At 53.2% G+C, this 18,094-nt stretch overlaps 1 protein-coding gene across 1 annotated transcript; it reads left to right on the top strand.

Moving 5' to 3' along the window:
- The first annotated feature begins 6,825 nt into the window (after window positions 1-6,825).
- Window positions 6,826-18,076, top strand: LOC128277439 (ecdysone-induced protein 78C). Its single transcript, XM_053015894.1, has 5 exons — window positions 6,826-7,210; window positions 11,252-11,554; window positions 16,884-17,287; window positions 17,352-17,627; window positions 17,696-18,076. The coding sequence occupies exons 1-5, from the start codon at window positions 6,826-6,828 to the stop codon at window positions 18,074-18,076; spliced, it is 1,749 nt and encodes a 582-aa protein (XP_052871854.1).
- Window positions 18,077-18,094: the final 18 nt, after the last annotated feature.

The following is an 18,094-nucleotide window of genomic DNA, read 5'->3' as shown; positions in this document are numbered from 1 at the left end:
GATGACCAACAGCAATAGGGTGATTAAATAACCCATGCACCAACTTTAACTAAAATAAAACAGTTTCACTAAAATGTCAAATTAGTTTTCTTTCATTTATTTGGTAAAAAACCTTGTCGGTTTATTTAAAAATCCCTTCCTGAAAAGAACCCTACAATATCCTGGAAACAGCAATATAGCCACCGAACTGCCTTCAACTCCGGAGAGGATGGCTGCACCGTCGTAAGGAGAACATTGTCCCCGAACCGGAGCGACGCTTCCATTGCACTTTTCATGTTGCCGATGTAAGGCAGTGTGTCCATGACCTGCGGTAACATTTCGCCAGTGGGCCCCGGTTGTTGCGGAACGGCGCCAAGCGGCAGGCCATCAACTTTTACGAAAGTCTTCTCCAACTCCGCTCTCGCGTGAGGACCGGTCGTGTGGCGAAGTAAACAACATCTCTCGGTGACGGGAAGGACTCGAAAGGACGAACACGAAAGGATGGTGGTTGTTGAAGGAAGCGACCGACGAAGAGAGACATATCAAAATGAGAGCGAAAAAAGCCACCCGGTCGAGATGAGCGTTACGGGCGAGAGCGAGCGAGTATAGGACCCCCTAAGTACCATTCCCCAAAACTGGATCTCCGGTACGAGCCTCGGCGTGCCGGCAAAACCCACACGGCCAAAGAGCCATCGGGCCGAAGCTGTGTGGGCGCGCTCTCGAATGCAATCCGTGCTCGGGTTGCACCTGAGGTCGCGCACTCTGGCGGCGTAGCCTGAACCCTTGCACTCGGCAGTTCGACATCGGATCCGCCTCCGGTGTGGCGTGCGCCCTCAGTTGCGGAAAAGGATGTCGAGTGTGTAGTCGCGTCCCCCGGCAGAGACACTTCAAGCGGGTCCTTTTGCGTTCGCACCGTTCTGCGCTGCACCGGAAGTAGTGCACTGACGCGCTCACGCACACACTCACTCAGTGATCCGCAAAGTGCATACTTCCGGTGCATTCGAGGCGGAAAGGTCGCATCAGGGTTTTCGCAGTCGGCCTAGCAAAGCAAAGTGTCACGTCCCCGGAAGAAGATGTGATTAGATAACAGCGGGATTACGTGGTGCTGTGCGTGTGTGTGTGTGGTTCAGTGACGTTTCCGGTAGCTCGAAGGGTTCCGGGAACACGATGTAACTTCCGCACTCCGAGACCGTCCATTGGAACGACCAACAGATGGATCATTCGCTGTACTCCTGCAACTCGAACAGCTCGGAAAGGTAAGCGCGAACCGTCCCCCACGCCGTTAACCGGCCAGGCCGAACCCTGTGCCTGTGTTGACCCCATTTTCCCGGAGCTCAAAAAGTCATTTCCCGCCCTGCCGGCGGGGATGAGGATACCCAGGGAAACGGGGGGTTTGATCAGTGGAAAATGGGTCAACGATTTCTTTGTTTCTGTTTCTCAACTCTGACGCTCTCCGCGCGCGCGGGATGCAGGACACCGGAGCGAAAACCAGAGCGGGGCCCGGGAAAGAGATAACCGGCGAGCCAGCGAGAGTAGAGATGAAAGAGATAGGGATACCGAAAAGAGAAAGGAAGACAACGGGAGCAAAAGAGAGAGAGAGAGGGAGAGCGTGTGACATTTACGCGGCCAATCTGCAGTTGGTGCGGAACGGTTCCCGGTTTTTGCTCGATTATTTCATTTACCGTCGCAATGAGTCGCTAATGCCTAATTTCCTTGTTCAGCTCGGCCATCGCGTCCTCGACAACGACAGTGCTGGCCACGGCCTCAGCCGATAGGAGCAGCGCGAGGGAAGGCGCGAGAAGCAGCTTCGGCGAAGTGTCCTCGACGTGCAGTGTCGGGTCGGCGGACGATACGACATCGAGCGTCGATGATCTCCGGACTGAAGGTAGGTTTGGGGAGGTTTGGGCCGAACGATCTCGTTTCCGGTTTCCGGTGAGCTGGGGCTTCACAAATAACAATTTTTGCCATCTTGCGAAATGTCAAATGGTATAAATAATTCAGAGGGTAGTCACCGAAGAGAAAACCCATTTTTCACATGTCCTTGTATGGGTTTTCAGAACTCGCGACTACATTTCTTGGCAGACATTTTCGATATTTTTAGGTTTTATTTTCAGTTTAGTTACTTAATGTGGGAACTTATTGAAAAGTTCTGTAACAAAACACTATATGAATTTCAATATGAATATGAATATTGTTGTACATTTGTTTAATCACTCGTTGCGATTAAAAAATCACTTTGGTTAGTAGAATTGGTTCACCTTTACGCATCACTATTCGCCAGCAAATCGCCCAAATTGACCACAAAAAAACCTGTGCGATCGAAAGGAGGTTAAAGAGAACACTTTGCTGTTGTTTTCACATGGCGTGTCGTTAATTGTCGCCGGCGAAGGCTCATAAGATATGTAGAACGAATGCTCTGCGGACCTTTGGCTCGCCCGGTTGCCGTTCGCTCGCTCGCGCTAAAAACCCTCCAGGGTACTTATGCTCCGCACTTCCGCCTTCCGCGTCGGCCAGCACCCATTCGCCGCACTTATGTTGCTTCGTTACATTTTCGCTTCTCGTTCGCCCGAAACCGTGCCCCGTTTTGGACTTTCTTCCACCGTTCGGTGACCATTCGAACGTCCACGGGGTTTTAGCGCTCTTTGCACGTTCCATTCGACCGGCTGATGATCGCGAAGATCCACCTCCCGTTTCCACCTACCTCGGAGAGCGGAGAGAATGATCGGCGCGCGGGGGGTTCGGTGTGCTGGGGTGAGCGAATTCTATCGAGGATTCCTTCTTCGTGCGCCATTCGACGAACCGTTAAATCGTTCCCGATTTTCCACGACCCAACCAATCCGATCGATTCGTTGCGTTTTTTCGTTATCAAGATGTCAAAAGTCTCGCGCATATGTGTTTGTGTGTGTGTGTCATGTTTTCGATCCTCTCTCCCTCACCTCATTTACTATTGGACCCACAGCCACCCACCACCCACATCCCCACGAGGGCCATTGGGTGAATGTGAAGAAGGAACCGAAGCCAAACAGCAACGAGACACGCGAGGGTGGTTCGAAAAATGCCTTCCAAAAAGCTCACAATTTCCTCTTTTTGGAATTTAGTTCGCCGTTTTTAAGGTTCCTGTTTTGTTGACAGCAGAAAAGTTCAAACTATAAATTGAACGAATAAAATTCCCATATGGGTTTATTTAAAACTGATGTTCAAACTCACTATTGAGTGGCACAGGATTTGGCGATCTCTAAATGATTCCAAAAACAGAAGGACGCTTTGGTGGAAGGAAACAATTGCGCGAACAATTCGTTTCAAGTTGTTAGGGCCGTTGTGTTTGGTTAAATTGTCGACCAAACTGTTCGATTCACCCGCAGCGAAGGGAACTCTCTGCGAAGAAAGGTGCAAAGAGACGATTAAACGGTGAAGAGCAAAAATAAAAACAGCACACACACACACACACACATACACACCCGTGTTGCGCGCAGAACACAGAAAATAAAGCGAAGCGCGAAGCAGCAGGAAGCAACGGCAACAAGAATCTCTCCTCGCGCCACCCAAAAGAGCATAAGAATGAACGACGGGGCACGGGGCACAAGAAAGCCCCTGAAAGGCTTGACCAACAAAAAGACAACCAGCGGCAGGAACGGGGGTCGTTCACCTTTTGTCGGCCGCGTGCGCGCGCTCGCGCACGCGTTAAGCCTCATTACGCACGATCGGACCGAAAACGATGGCACCAGAGCCAAAGTGATCGTTACCTTTAACTGCTGCACCCCCCCTTGTTGGGTAGTTCTTACCGTCTGGAAAGGGTTCAATGGCCGGCTGTCCATTTTCCCACGACTTTCGCGCGAATTTGATATGCGCATGCTTATCGGGTGCGGTCGCTGCGCGCTGTCCGAGCTCGCGGTGCATTACACTTCGGCGCCCAAAAAGGGCCTCGTAACAGAGGGACCGCGAGTTGATTGATAATCCGTTCCGTTCACAAAAATTCAAATGCGCCGAAAGAATTTAAGGCGGAAGTTAATCCGTTGGGCCGTCTCAAGAGTGGCACGATGCGGAAGCGCAACAAATCACCCGAGTGTGGCGCAGGTGGTCGCAAGTGGTCCTCGCATATTCTTTCCCTCCCCGCAAAAGAAGGTCCGTAAAACCTCGCAGACCTTTAAGGATTTTTTTGCTGCCGGTGTGTTCGGGGTCTGCCGTGGTTATGCAACGAATGGGTCGTTCGCCGGGCCCTTGCTATGGGTACGAGTGGGTGAACAATCGTTAACGTCAATTGGAGAGACGATGACAAGCTGTGAGGCTGCGGCATCCGATCAGGAATTTGGCAACAATCACTGGCCCGCCAGAACTTTGGAGCATGAAATGGCGAAACGAAGGCATTAGAACGGTTTTTTTTTCGGGGTGCAAAAAAAGCGAACTGAGCCGTTTGGGACACAACATGGGCGTGTGTGTGTGTTCGGGAACAGAGTAGGTCACCTGTCATGCGGTAGTTTCTGAGGCAATCACATCGATTACATAATCCACTCGGAATCAATGACCCGCAATCAATTTTAGATGGTTCGCTAAAACATCGAATGGTATTATTTGAAGAAAGCTTTATTGAAGCTTTCATTTGCTAAAAAAAATATCAAGAAATTATCACAAAAGTAACCGGAGAACTGCGAGTTCGTGTTGCATAACTTTCGGCGCACTGGAAATTTGGGTCAAACTAATTGGCAGTTGGCGGCAGTTTATTGAGTCGCTTACACCCGTCACAACCGCTCCGACCTCCGGATCCGGAACTAGTTAACTTTATTCCACCATCCATCGGATCCACTAATCCGTTTAGGGCGGGGGGGTCTCCGCGTGCCCGCGAGGTGTTCGCGCGAGAATCCCGCAACGGTCAAACCGCACTATCATCCGCGGGACGCGCAACATCGTCGAATCACATCTCTCGCCCGCCTGACGACGACGCTGCGGTGGTCACTGACCTCGCCCCTTCGGCCCTCGGCAGGCTGCCCCTGTCGGTTCCCCGGCCGGCCCCGGAGTGCGTTCGGGTGCGGTTCACGTATCCAGTTTCGTTGTCTCACCTTCCAATCTCCTTCCAATCGCTGAAAAACATAGGCCATTCTGGGCCGTGCGCTCTTTCTCTCTCCCTCTCTTCGTTTGTGTCTCTCGCTTTCTGTCTCTCTCCGGCACGCTATGCTTTTTTGTTTGTTTGTACCCATTTATAAGCATCTCGCCGTTTATGCTCTCTGTGTGTTGTGGTGCCCCTTTCCTAGTTTTGGGCAAACCCAGCACCGCCGATTCCGGAGCTGATGTTTTGTCATCGTCGTTCGCAGTCCCGGCCGCAGTCCGCTTCAAGCGGGTGTTTATGCTGCGACAAGCCGAGGGTGACGCACTGGCGACCGAAAAGCATAAAACATTAAGCGTTAACTGGCCGACGCAACGTGCAACGACGCCCCGTGCCTTTGCTGTGCCATGGACCCCCGAGATGGTGGTTCTCGGGATGTTCTCGCCATTTGTTTTATGCTCTCCTCGTCCCGAGAGGAGAGACCGCCGTCGTCCCCGGGGGCCCTCTGCCACCACAACCACCCCAATAATCACCCAATCCATAAATCCTACTCCGGGTGCATCGCTTATCCCACCGTTCGATGACCGCGAGCCGCACACAGCTGAGTGGCCCCGCCGGGAGTTCGAAACTATCTCTCTTTCTTCCTGTGGCTGCGATTTCGCAACTTCTCCGCACCACCTGGCGGAGAGCGGGAACCGTGGCGAAGACGACGACGACGGAGACGTGCCTTGGCGTGCAGCATCTTTTGCGGAGCTTTCGGCACGTTCGCAGCCGTTGTCGTTGATTTATACGAGGCTTTCTGCGTCTACGTTCTTTTCCGGTCCGGCGGTGTGCAACATTGAACTTGAACGTGGCGGCTCCACGAAGGGGTCACATATGGATCGCCGATGGCTCTCTCTCTTTCTCATTCTTTCGGGAGCACAATGACCGTTATTGAGCTGCAACCACCCATTGGTGTTCTAGGGACGCTACGTAGGAGTTGTTTTACAATTTAGTTGACATCGCTTGAAGCTTCTGACTGAACGTTTGATTGAACTTCCCGGTTCCGTGACACATAGCGGGGCTCGCTTCCAGACCTGGAACGGGTGAAATGGTCCCAATTTTGCAGTACGTGGAACCTTCGACATCCAGATCACGATATCGCCACCGATCGCCAGCATAGAAACGTGAGCCTTTCTGGTCTGAAGTGGAGCTGGAGGTCCCACTCTAGCACCGACGCCCGGCCTCCCTGACGCCGTGGATGGAGCAACCTCATTTACGTCCTAAACGTACGAATACGCACCCGAAGAGAAGCACGATCGCGCGCGCGCGTGCACACACAACACAGGCCAGAAGAGAGCCACAGCGCTTCGCAGCGCCGAGAGTCCCGGTCCTGGGCTCAGGTCCCCCCGGAGGGCGCAGTGGACTGGATTAAGCGGTGTTTACTTTCTTGCCCGCCGTGCTGCTTCAGTTTGCGTTAAGATTCTCGCCAGAATGGATGATACGCGGAGCGACGGCGCGCCCGGCCGAGCGTAAGTCGCGGAGTTCTTTGGCGAGCTTTCGGTGAGATCGGATCTCGCGCGTCCTGACCACAGATTTCTTTTGCCGCGCTTGCGTGTGTCGCGGTCCAGTGATGTTTCGCCTCTGAATCGCGCTTAGAATAGGTGCCTCCGTTTGGGTGCAGTGCAGTTGAATCCGAAGTGCCAATCGAAGTGCCAGCCAGTGCCATGTCTCCAAGTGCCCCAAGTTTACTAGGTTTCAGTTTAGTCAATTCTCCGCTGTCCGGGCCGTAGTGATCGGTGCCGTAGTGTGTGCGTTGCCCCCCGGCCATGGATATCTATGCGCTGGATGGGGCCGGCCGAACCGGGCTCAGCCCGGCCCTGGCCAAGATCGATGACGATCTGGCCGAGGTAAACTTCGACACCGGGTCCGAGTTTAATTTGCACTTCTTCGACACACCCGAGGACTCGAACACGCAGAGCGGGTTCAGCGATCACGAGTCCAGTGAGTCGCCGGCCCGGGACACTCCGCCCAGTCCAGTGTCCTCCTGCCGCCTCGGACTGGGGATGGTGACGATGAGAGCTCCGGCCGCCGGCGCCGGTGGTTTGCTGATCTCGTCCACGAACACGGCGTCCGTGGAAAGGATGAAAGTGTCCTCGTCCAACTACGATGCCGCCGTCGGGCTTCAACGTTCCTGTTCCGGACTCCCCGTTGGTAAGCTCGGAGCGAGTTCACTAGAACGCCCAAAAAGCATTAGACAGGAATGGAATTAAATCGTTTGCTTCTACTCCGTCTGTGCCGTTTGCTCTTTAACTACCCGCAGCCCCGACCAGAAAGGGCACGGCGGACGTCGAAGTTTAAAAGTATTCCGTTGAACTTTGTGCGGCGGTCGGCTGTAAATCGGTGGCGGTGTCGTGGGGGCTCTGTTCTGCTCGTCTGGTCTGGCCTCCGATTCCCGGTGGCCCGGAGGCACCGAAAAGTGCCAAAACTATTCTTGACTTTCCAATGTCCAATGTGATAATTTCGGGCCGGCCGACCGTTCTGGACGGACAATTGAAATTCGTGTCCTGACGCAGAACTCGGCCGGCCAGCAGCCTGCGGCCGGCGGTTGGGCAGCTGCCACCGAGTTCCAGGTGTTCCAGGGAAATTTATGTACATAAAATTTTTTGGACCAACCAAGAACAAACCCGGTTTGGTACCCGGGACCTATCCCGGAGCGAAAGCCCAGAACGCCGCGATGGGAACGCCGGAGCCGGAGTTAGGGAGAGTGGGCCGAAAATCTAAAATTCCTGCCCATTTGCACTGAAAATTGGGCTTCTGCATTGGCGCCCGTAACGCCGCGCCATCGCGACGCAACTGCAAAACCCGCGAACCCGCGATGCTAATGCACGTGTAGTAACGTCAGCGGCATACGAAATTTGGCCCGTCGCCCGGGAACCACTGCAAAACCCGGACCCATTACCCGGAGATTTCGGTGACCACATTAACGGCGGGAGGCACTTCGGTTGCGCCTAGCCATCAAGAAAGGAAGAACTGATGAAGAAACGACAAAACACGGAGTCGAGTGGAGCCCACAAATAGATAAATAGACACGGCGGGCGAGGATCGGCGGAAGAGATGATCACCTTGCTCGTCCGTACATGAGCATAACTCATTAATTATGAGCTGTGCTGATTGGAACACGGTGATATCGCGCACACAAAGTGCGAGAGAGATGGACTACACAAAAGGCCACCACACTGATCGATGACTACCCGGATCGATGCTTAACGGGACCTCAGCCTGTGCGCGCCCCAAAAAGCGGTCCAACATTTCAAGAGCCTCCTCCAAATAATGGGCCAATCCGTGGGTCAGATCATCGGGATTACGCGGCGTTCCGCGAGCCAAGGGAAGAAGGGCAACGCAAACTTATCATAATTGATGACGTGACGGCCCGAATGACGACGTCAAATCCGCGATCGAACGGGGCCGTTTGGCGAACGGATGGCAGCGACATCGGAACGTACGGGAATCGCGGAAACGTGATAAGACGCAGCGTGTGTTGATTTCCTGCGGTGTAGCCACAACATTTCGAGGTACGCCTGGCCTTTCTCTGGCAGCAAAAGCTTCGCCAACGATTTGATCTTCGTTTTGATTCGAAAGGAGGATCGGCGGTGCGCTGGATCTTAATGCCGATTTATTGTGCGAGCATGAAGCATACGCACCCCCGGGAGCGTGTGTTCTGTGGGGGCGCTTTGTGCTGGGAACGATCGCAGGGCCCCCGCCCCGAGGGCTCCGTTTTCTTCTGTGGCGCTGCTCGTGATCATGTGCGAAGGGGAGTGATGATCTAAGATGATGAATATCTGTGTGGTTAGACGTTTCTTGTTTTTTTGTTGCGCCCCCGAGCGTCCGCGTAATACTTTTCTGCTTCTCATCATCAGCGGGTCGTCCTCGCTCGTTTGCGGAGCAAAGCTAGGGCCAATTTCTATGCGGGACTCGTGAGCTTTTTGTTGTGGCAACGCTTAGAAGGAGCCACCGGGTACCGTTATAAATGTATAAGTTTATTAATAAGTACAAGTAAGCATTTCAGGACCGCCTCCGAGGGTCACATTTTGCGTAACATCGCTGGCGATTGATTACGATTTTTGTTTTTTTCTTGAATTAAAAGAAAAAGTTTGATAAACACTTGGTTAAGTAGAAAATCTCAAACAAAAACAAGTACTTTTACTGTGAATCGCTAAACTCCGTGAAGCTCCCGAAGAACTAAAATTCGCGTGAAAGTCGGGAAAAATCACGCCTCAGATATCTGTCGGGGTCCCGGGTCCCGGTTATGCTGCGGAAAGCTCTCTCCGTGCACCCCGAAGCTCTTGCAGCGCGCTCTTCTCAGTGCCTCAGCCAGCCCCGCAGCCTCGGCCGCACCCGGTTTTAATGGCACACGAATGCGGAGCAAAACAAAAACAGCGGATTGCGAGTTCATTGAACCCCCGGGCTGCCCTCCCGGCTGCCCTCACCCCGCGACCTGCCGCGTCGCGTGTTGCGTTTGTTTTGGCCGTTTATGGTGCTCGAATTCGCCGCGATTCGCCGAGGCAACCGACGAGAACGGAACCGAGAACCGGGTTGAACCATGCCAACGGGGCGGGGAGGGGGGCAAAGGGCCGTCCGGACTGGAGAATAAGGACCGGACTGGATATTCGTCCCGCGCCCACCTCCGTCGAACCGCGGGAAGGAACAGCAGAAATGTAAGGAAAGCGGGTATCATGTTGATCAATGGATTTGAAATTGAAATATTTGCAATTGTAAATGCACGTGGCCGCGCGGGTGATGCTGGTGGTGGTGGTGAAACATAAAGATAACGCGCTTCGTGGGTGCCAGGGGCAGGATAGCCAGGGACCGGGAAAGTTCTCGGTATGATACGGAACGATCGCATAAACGGAGCACGGCGTGTTCCCTGATGAAATCGATGATTATTCTGCTGCCCTGGCCACAACATCAATATTGTTGCACCGCAGATATGCACCACGAGTGCAGTTGCATTTATTGGTTCCACAAGCCGAACCAACGTGCCTCCGCTTTGCTCCGCAGTTGAAGGAATCGACCACATTTGTAAGACATTAACGCAGGGATTGATGCGCAATTTTCAATCACCTTTGGCAACAGGGGAACATAATTGAATTTCGAACTGGTTTTAAGCAACAGGAGGATTATGTTTTCAAGGTTAAAATTTAATCACGTTTTTGGGCATGTGAATCGAGCAATTGGCTCGCAGTCCGATCGTTCACTTGTGGAACTTTGCACAGTGATACGTTAAGAACTCCTCAAGTTATGTTTTAGTTTTTCCAATGATACCACCTTCAACTCTGCTTCTCTGTTTAAGTTCCTCGTTTTAAAAACAACACTTGTTCTGTCAATAAATGTGTGCCTTATTCCGAACGAGCCCCAGTACTACTCAGCTGTCTGTCGCACTCTCTCTATGGCTCTAACATCAGTAATATTTCATCTCAACGATCTCATCTCTCATCCTTCGCGTTTTATCCAACACCAAAAAAGCTTCTTATTCTGCTGAATTTTTAAATTGTCGGTAATTTTAAACTTTTTGTGGTCTCATTACAAACAGTTCCTTGTGGCAGTTCATCAAAACCTTTAATGGCTCACTAAGCACCAAACACGATGGCCGGTGGCTCCTTCGATTTGGATGACATTCGGGAAGCGTTCGGCGCTTTTTTTGCGCCGGTTCTGCCGCCCCCCTAACCTTTGGGGTGTGAATGTCGTGAAAGTTGGTTCAAAATATTTAAGAGAAAGCAGCAGATTTAAATAGGGCTTCCGAATGGTAATTGGGCAATCGTTCGTAATCGATCGCTGGGTGCTTAGAACGCTGGATTACGAATGCAATTGCGAGCGCAGCCCATACATATTCATCCGCAGCGCGCTCGGGCTGCTGAAAGTTTCATGCCTTCGGCCGCCAAAGGGCTCTGCGAGTGCGAAGGTGCGTCGCGTAGGGATAGGTTAGGGATTGGCCGGCCGGCCGGCCGGTGGCCGCTGCATAAATTGTGCATCCTTGCTGCGGCGCCGGCGGGGGTCAATGTTACGCCTGGTGCGCAATTAGCATACACAGTCACGATCGGTCACGATCGCGGCAGGACCGATGCGGATGTTTTATGGATACGGGCTGGATATGGATGCTGCGTGCAATCGCGCTCTCTGCTGACCGCTCATCGGGCTGAATGATAACACGAATTCTTTGTTACGTTGTTTCGTTTTTTGTTTGCTCATCAACAGATCACCAGTGCGCCAACGGTGCGTCGGACGCCAGCTCGACAACGACGACGGCGGTGGCCACCACGACGACGACGGCATCGAAAACGTTCGTCGCCTGCAAGGTATGCGGCGACAAGGCGTCCGGGTACCATTACGGGGTGACGTCGTGCGAGGGCTGCAAGGGCTTCTTCCGGCGCAGCATCCAGAAGCAGATCGAGTACCGGTGTCTGCGCGACGGCAAGTGTCTGGTGATTCGTCTCAACCGCAACCGGTGTCAGTACTGTCGCTTCAAGAAGTGTCTCTCCGTCGGGATGAGCCGCGACTGTAAGTACCCAGGGCACGGATCCTTCATCAACCTGATGTGGGAAATTTGCTCAACACACTGTTGAGTTCAGACACCAAGAATCTCGAGGATTGAGCAATACTGGCGCCATGACGCAACCACCTGGGCCGGTGCGGATGTGTGTGTGTGTGTGGGGCTGCATGTCATGCAGAAAAACCGGAAAAACTCAACCCGAAAAACTGGATATTCTCCCCACATTCAACCACCACCAAGCACCGAAGGAGCGCGTCGGTGGAGTTGATTGGCAAAACTTTCAATTTTCTTACACCGATGGCAGGGCGCCACGGTGGCGGGTGCGGGTTTTTCTTTCGTCGGAAACTGGCTCGGCACGGTAGCTTGTGGAGCTGCGTAACGGGACTCGGACCGGAGGGCCAAGATTTCCCTATCGGCTAAAGGGCTGTGCTTCTGTTTGTTTGGGTCGGTCGCGTCACGACGAACGGTAAGCGCTGGTGGCGGCGCAGGGCGAATGCACTCTGCACTCGGTGGCGTCTTAAGCGGAGCGCTCAAGATAATCTTCCCTCTGGTGGGAGGGGGGGCTTGGTCAGCTCGATGATGGGTGCCGTTGCACCGAAGATTGCACACCGGTTTTATGGTCCTCTTTCTCGCTCTCCCTGTCTGTGTCGTTCGGTCGGCTTGCATACCTTTCATCGTGGCTCTCTTCTCTGCCACCCTTTTTCGACAATTCGGCTTGCGCGGCCGCCCCCCAGCCCTCGGCTACAGGGTTCGCAAATTGAAGGGTATGACATGGCGTGCTATCCAGGTTTCCGGGTGCCTCCCTTCGTGCTCTCCGAAAACAAAACGTTCCCAATTATTGATTTCCTTCGTCTTGAGCTCGCCCGTGAACCAGTTCTCAGGGCCACCCCTCCGACGGGTTCCAGGTCCTTTCGCACTATCCGGAGGAAATGAGATTTCACGAAACACGGTAATTGCTTTTGCGGGAGATGCGGCCAAACCAAGGACCAGACCGAGACCAAGGGCGGCGCGCTTCTTCTAACTGTTGTCGGTACCGTTACACTCTGGTCGCCCTTTCGCAACGCGGACAACCCGCTTTTATGATGTTTGCCCACACGACGTTGGTGGACTTTGGGCTGCGGAGGAACAACAATGAACAAACGTGGTGTTGCAGTGGCGTACATTCGACTGATCACAGTCCGTCCGTTTGAGGACACGCTGCGATACAGGGTTATTGCAATAAAGTAAAGGTGCTTTGAGAATCCCAGAACGCAGTATCTGAGAACGGACTCTGTCCAAGTCTAACCCTGAAACCCTGTTAGCCGTGTCCGAGAGGAACTTCCGCAGTTTGATTGTTGGCCCCGTATGTGTCTCGCCAGGCTCCGGTCGGCTGGTCATGTCATGAGAATCACTTTAATAGGTCACAATGGCAAAAGTTTTAACAGTTTCTTCCCAAGCAAATTATGCAACGGAACGCAGCCGTGATCGGATGATCCATTTTGCACCGGGAAATTGATCGGACAGATGGAACAGCGCCCAGACCAGCGTCTTAGGATGGATTGGCGAAAGGTGCCAGAGCGAAGGTCAAGAGAAACTGTCAAACGAAGCCTAAAGAGCAATCTGCCACGCATTTTCTTAAACCGAGAGCACGGGAGACCGGTGCATCGAGGGATGCATTTCACCCCTTGTATAGCCCTTGGCTCTCGCCCGGCCGCTGGAAAAGGAGGGCAATAGGAAGCGACCCCTCCGGGTGTGTCACGGTGTGGTGAGCACTTCCGAGCCGCTCCGACAACGTTCGTGCGCCAAGCCAGACGGTGTGCAACGGTGATGCACCCTTTATTGGCACCGGAGAAAGACCTCTCGGTAGGATGGTGGGATTTCCCTCACCGGGAGATCGGGGCTTCGGTTCGCTTTATCGCACTTTTCGTGCACTTCGCACTACGCATCGCATGCACTTTCTGGCGTAAAGGCTCCTCAGTCTGTGTCATCTGCGTCGGGCAGGAGAAAGTTTTCCGACCCCCCGATGCACCGTCGGCGGTTGGACGAGTGCAGCACGCAAGAGGCTGTCCCGCTCCTCGGCTCGGCATTACGGCACGGTGTGGGGCAGATTGGGAAGCCCCGGAAGCTGGCGCAGTTCCGTGGATGTGTGTTGTTCGTTTCGGTTCGGCCCCTTTGCCGGAAGTGCAGGTTTTCGGTGCCACTGCCACGGTGGCGGTGCATCGGCGTTGCATCAAACCCCTCGTTCCGGCCGCCCCACCCGCAGCTGATGCAACGAGCGAACCGATCGAAGGCGGAAGGAAAGTGATAGTGTGGTGTGTGAGCCGAAGCCGTGTTTTCCGGATTGTGTGTTTACTCACCTTTCGCCGGCGGCCTGTGGCGGGGTGGCCAATAAGGGCCGTCGGCCGTCTGGGGGGACACGTTTGCAAAACGGTTTCGATTTAGTTCGGCTTATGCCGCCCGACACGCCGCCCGAACCAATCCTTCCGAGTCAGCTGCGCAGGCGGACTGTTGTTTAGGGCGGATTATGCGGCGCAGTTCGGTCCGTGGCACTCTCCTAGGCACAGGCACGGGACAGGACGCGATAGCTTCCAGTGTTAAGTGGACCTTCGTGCCGCTCGTTGAGTCAATACAAACGTACACAGTGAGTGAGAGTGTTTTTGAGGGGTTTCTTGTTGGCTCCGAGTGAAAGTGTCCTGCCAGAATCCTTCGTACCACATAATCAGTGCTCCGGGGAGGTCCGGAGTTAGTATGCCCTCGCGCGATGCAGTTTGACGTGCAGCAAAACGTAACGAGTAATTATCCGGTTTTCGTTTGTTTTGTATTCGTGCTCCCAGTGAATTGGGATTTTATGAGCTGGCAGTTAAGAAAAAAGTTTGATATTGTTTCGTGCCCGTTGAATGGCGTGCCCTTTCCCAACAAGGATTCAAGTGAACGAGGACTGAGCGTAAACGATGTTCCAACGCTCGTGAAGCTTAAATGATGAGTAGAACGTTTGATTGTTGTGTATGATTTAGCTCAAAATATGAGGCCCCTCACAAATTATTTAAATTTTTTCAAAGTTCCAAATTCTTACCTTACTACAGAATTGATCAATTTTGAGAGCTCTTTTAATTACATTCTTTTTTACGATCATTCAATAAAAAATATGTAGTCTTATAAGGAGTTGCTTCTTATTTGAAACAAATTTTGCCTTCGAAGTAGTTTTCTATTCTCGAAGAAAAGACCAAGGCGTATTAGTTTCATAAACACTATCTTACTTATGTAGCTTTATAATGTGGATTAACATTTTAATAGCTGAATTGGAAACTAAATTATTGAACAAATTTTAAAGAGGAGCTGCTAACTGACTCACTTGTCCATAAGTTGTGTTAGCTCGAACCTTGTGACTGAATCCTCTCAGTGTGAAGCTTTAGTTTATGTTTTAATACCAATTCTGGGCCTCTCTCCCGTGGGGACCGTAGGTTTCGTGATACTCGAAAATTACGGGCACAATTGATCACTCTAATGCATTACAAACTTCAACAAAACCATCGGGCTGGTGCATTGTAACCGAAGCACCGCCCTGCCAACGGCCACACTGACCACAGAACCCAGACGGTGTGCCCATATCGCTGCCGCACCCGGGGCACCCATTTCCCGGTTGATGGATTGCCGGCAATGCATAAATGTGATGCAATTGGCAAAAGGGCGCTACAAAACCGCCTTCCTTCGGTGCTACGATAACCAGAGCATCGCGTGCCGCGGAACCCGCCCCGACCAGCCGACGACGACGACGAAGAAAGTCAACCTAAAACCGAAAGGAAAACAAATCACAGCCCAACCGAAAGCGCAACCAGGAACTGGCCGCGTGCGGTGCGAATCCACCGAGCCTCACACACAGCATAATGCGCAGCCGAGGGGGGGGGGGGGGGGCCCGGGACGCCAACATTTGTTGCACCGGTGCGGTGTAAACACATTTCCGCCGCCGGTCGGGACGGGCCAACTCGTATCGTAGCATAATTTTGCCAACGAACCAGCCAGCAAGCCGACGACTGCGGCTGCGGCCGCAATGAAGTAATGCACATTCACCCGTGGGGTGTATGCTTGCCATTTTCTTGGCGCAATTTATGATCCCTCTCTGGCGGGCAGTTGGCGGGCCAACTGCATTCCGTGTTGAAAATGGCGCTGGAGTTCTTTGAACTTCTTTGTGCCGCCCTGGCATGACACACTTCCCGATGCGCGAAAGGGCGCTGAACCGAACCGAACCGAACGTCGTCGTCGCCGACGGGGGTCAGTTAGTCATGCTGTTTTTGCATATCTACATCGTGGGCCCCTAAACGGGCACTGGAAGCACTTGGTGGACCCATTCCGGTGCACCTCCTAATTGATTGGGGCGTAGTTTTCAATAAAATGAAAACTAATTTTGCTTCCAAGCCTCCCTCGAAACGGTGGCCCCAAAATTGCTTCTTTAGTGCGCCTAGATGCAGGCAGTTCGCGCTTTAGCACCTCATGTTCTGTTTAGAATATGCCTGTTCCCAAAACGTCTAAAATTATGCAATTTTGAATTCGATTGAATTACTTCATCACTTTTACTGAAGTGTTTTACGACTGAAGCGATTTTCACCCAAATAATTGTGTTAAAAGTGTCAAACAATAAAAGCAACACCCATTTCACCACTCACAGACCCTGTGAAGCCCGCACAGAAAGCAATGGGTTACTTCCGCGTGCAGTAAGTTGTAAGTTGCACAAAGAGAATGTCTCCCGTGCCGGGGTTTCGGGTGCTCCCTTCATTTCCCCTTCGTCGGAAAGGCTGCCAGCACCTCAACCACAGGCCACTATCTCTTTTTATCTCTCGGTGCTCCCCATCACCAGCCAGCGCGAAAGTGAAAAAGTTCAAACAACGTTCCAGTCTCTTGCCCAACCGCGAACCGCGATGCGATGCGGAAGTAAAATGAAATTTGCATCATAGACCAACGTGCAGTTGCACTTTTCCCTGCGGTGCGGTGGTTGCCCATTCTTTCTTCGCCGGGTTTCTACACTTAACCTCCCCATTTGAAGTGGGCAGCGAAATGCACGGTGGGTACGGTGTTTTTTTGCTGCCTTTCGCCCCCTTTTTATCGTGCGCCATTCGCCGCCATGAAAGTGAACCCCGGGCGTCCGACAGGCGACCAGACCAGTGCATAATCGATTCGTTGCACCGGCGACGGAGCAATTATGTTGTGCGCAAAGAGGCGCAAAGTTGAAGAGGTCTCCGCGGTGATACGCGAAAGTTGGGTTCGGTAAATTTTTCGGGACAGGATCTCGTGTTACACTCGCGCCTCGCGCGACACTAACGATTGTGGCTTTCGTTTCGTGTCCCTCGTCGTCCACTTTTGCAGCCGTTCGGTACGGTCGGGTTCCGAAGAAGGCGCGCGAAACCGGCCCGGAGGAAACGATGAACATTTGTGTCAATTCGACCACACCGACGGTCGGCCAGTTGAGCTGCAGTACGTCGGCGGTGGCGGCGGCCCAGGCGGCCCAGGCCCCGACCACGACCAGCAGCACCAGCACCAGCGGCAGCACACCAAACCCCAATCCGATGACCAACTGCACCGAGATTAGCACCTCGACCGGTGGCAACACGATCCTGCCCGATTCACTCACCTTCACTCCGCCCGAACTGTCCGTCTACGATATCATCCAGTGCATCGCGCAGGCCCACCGGGGCCACTGTACCTACACGAGCGAGCTAGTGAAGGACCTCAGCCGGATATCGCTCGTCAACTACAGCGAGAAGAACAACGTGGGTTTCCGCCGGTGCCGGTATCCGAAGAGCCTTTCTCTAGTGTGCCTCTCTTCGCCCACAGTTTGTTCTGCAGTCGCTGGAGTCGCATGAGGAGCAGAAGGTTTGGCTGTGGCAGCAGTACGCGATGCGCATGACGCCGGCCGTCCAGCGTATCGTGGAGTTCGCGAAACGGGTGCCGGGCTTCGGGGCGCTTCTGCAGGACGATCAGCTGATACTGATCAAGCTGGGCTTCTTCGAGGTGTGGCTCACGCACGTGGCCCGCTCAACCAGTGACGCGACGCTTACGTTCGACGACGGAGTCTACATAACCCGCCAACAGCTGGAAACGATCTACGATGTGTGTATAACGCCAGGACTTCCGTCGACAACCACTTTTCTGACTGATCTCCTTCCTTTTCCTTCCAGCCCGAGTACAGTGACGCGCTGTTCAACTTCACCAGCGGTCTCAACGGGTGCTGCCTGAGCGACACCGAGATTGGGCTCTACTCGGCCCTCATCCTGCTGACCGACCGGCCCGGGCTGGTGGAGACGAAGATGATTCTCAAAACCCGCGAGTGCATTGCGGAAGCACTACGAGTACAAATCACGAGGTCGCGGGCGAACGGCATCAGCCACGCTCTGCAAATCATGCCAGCGCTAGAGGCTAAGGTGCACGAGTTGCGCATGCTGGGCGAGAAGCACTCCGGCCACCTGGAGTGGTTCCGGACGAACTGGCACACCATCCGGTTGCCGCCCCTGTTTGCGGAAATCTTCGACGTTCCCAAGTGCGAAGAGGATCTGCAGTGAGTCGCCGAACCGTTAAAC

The sequence above is a fragment of the Anopheles cruzii genome, chromosome 2 (assembly GCF_943734635.1).
Source record: "Anopheles cruzii chromosome 2, idAnoCruzAS_RS32_06, whole genome shotgun sequence".
Taxonomy (NCBI): domain Eukaryota; kingdom Metazoa; phylum Arthropoda; class Insecta; order Diptera; family Culicidae; genus Anopheles; species Anopheles cruzii.
Note: the sequence above shows the minus strand (reverse complement) of the source record. Positions and strands in the feature narration are given on the sequence as shown.

Bases quoted from the DNA above. Each gene is read 5' to 3' on its own strand.
- LOC128277439 (XM_053015894.1), top strand. From the start codon at position 6,826: ATGGATATCTATGCGCTGGATGGGGCCGGCCGAACCGGGCTCAGCCCG. The intron at 11,555-16,883 runs GTAAGTACCCAG...CCACTTTTGCAG, and splicing joins CGTCGGGATGAGCCGCGACT to CCGTTCGGTACGGTCGGGTT. The intron at 17,628-17,695 runs GTGTGTATAACG...TTTTCCTTCCAG, and splicing joins AGCTGGAAACGATCTACGAT to CCCGAGTACAGTGACGCGCT.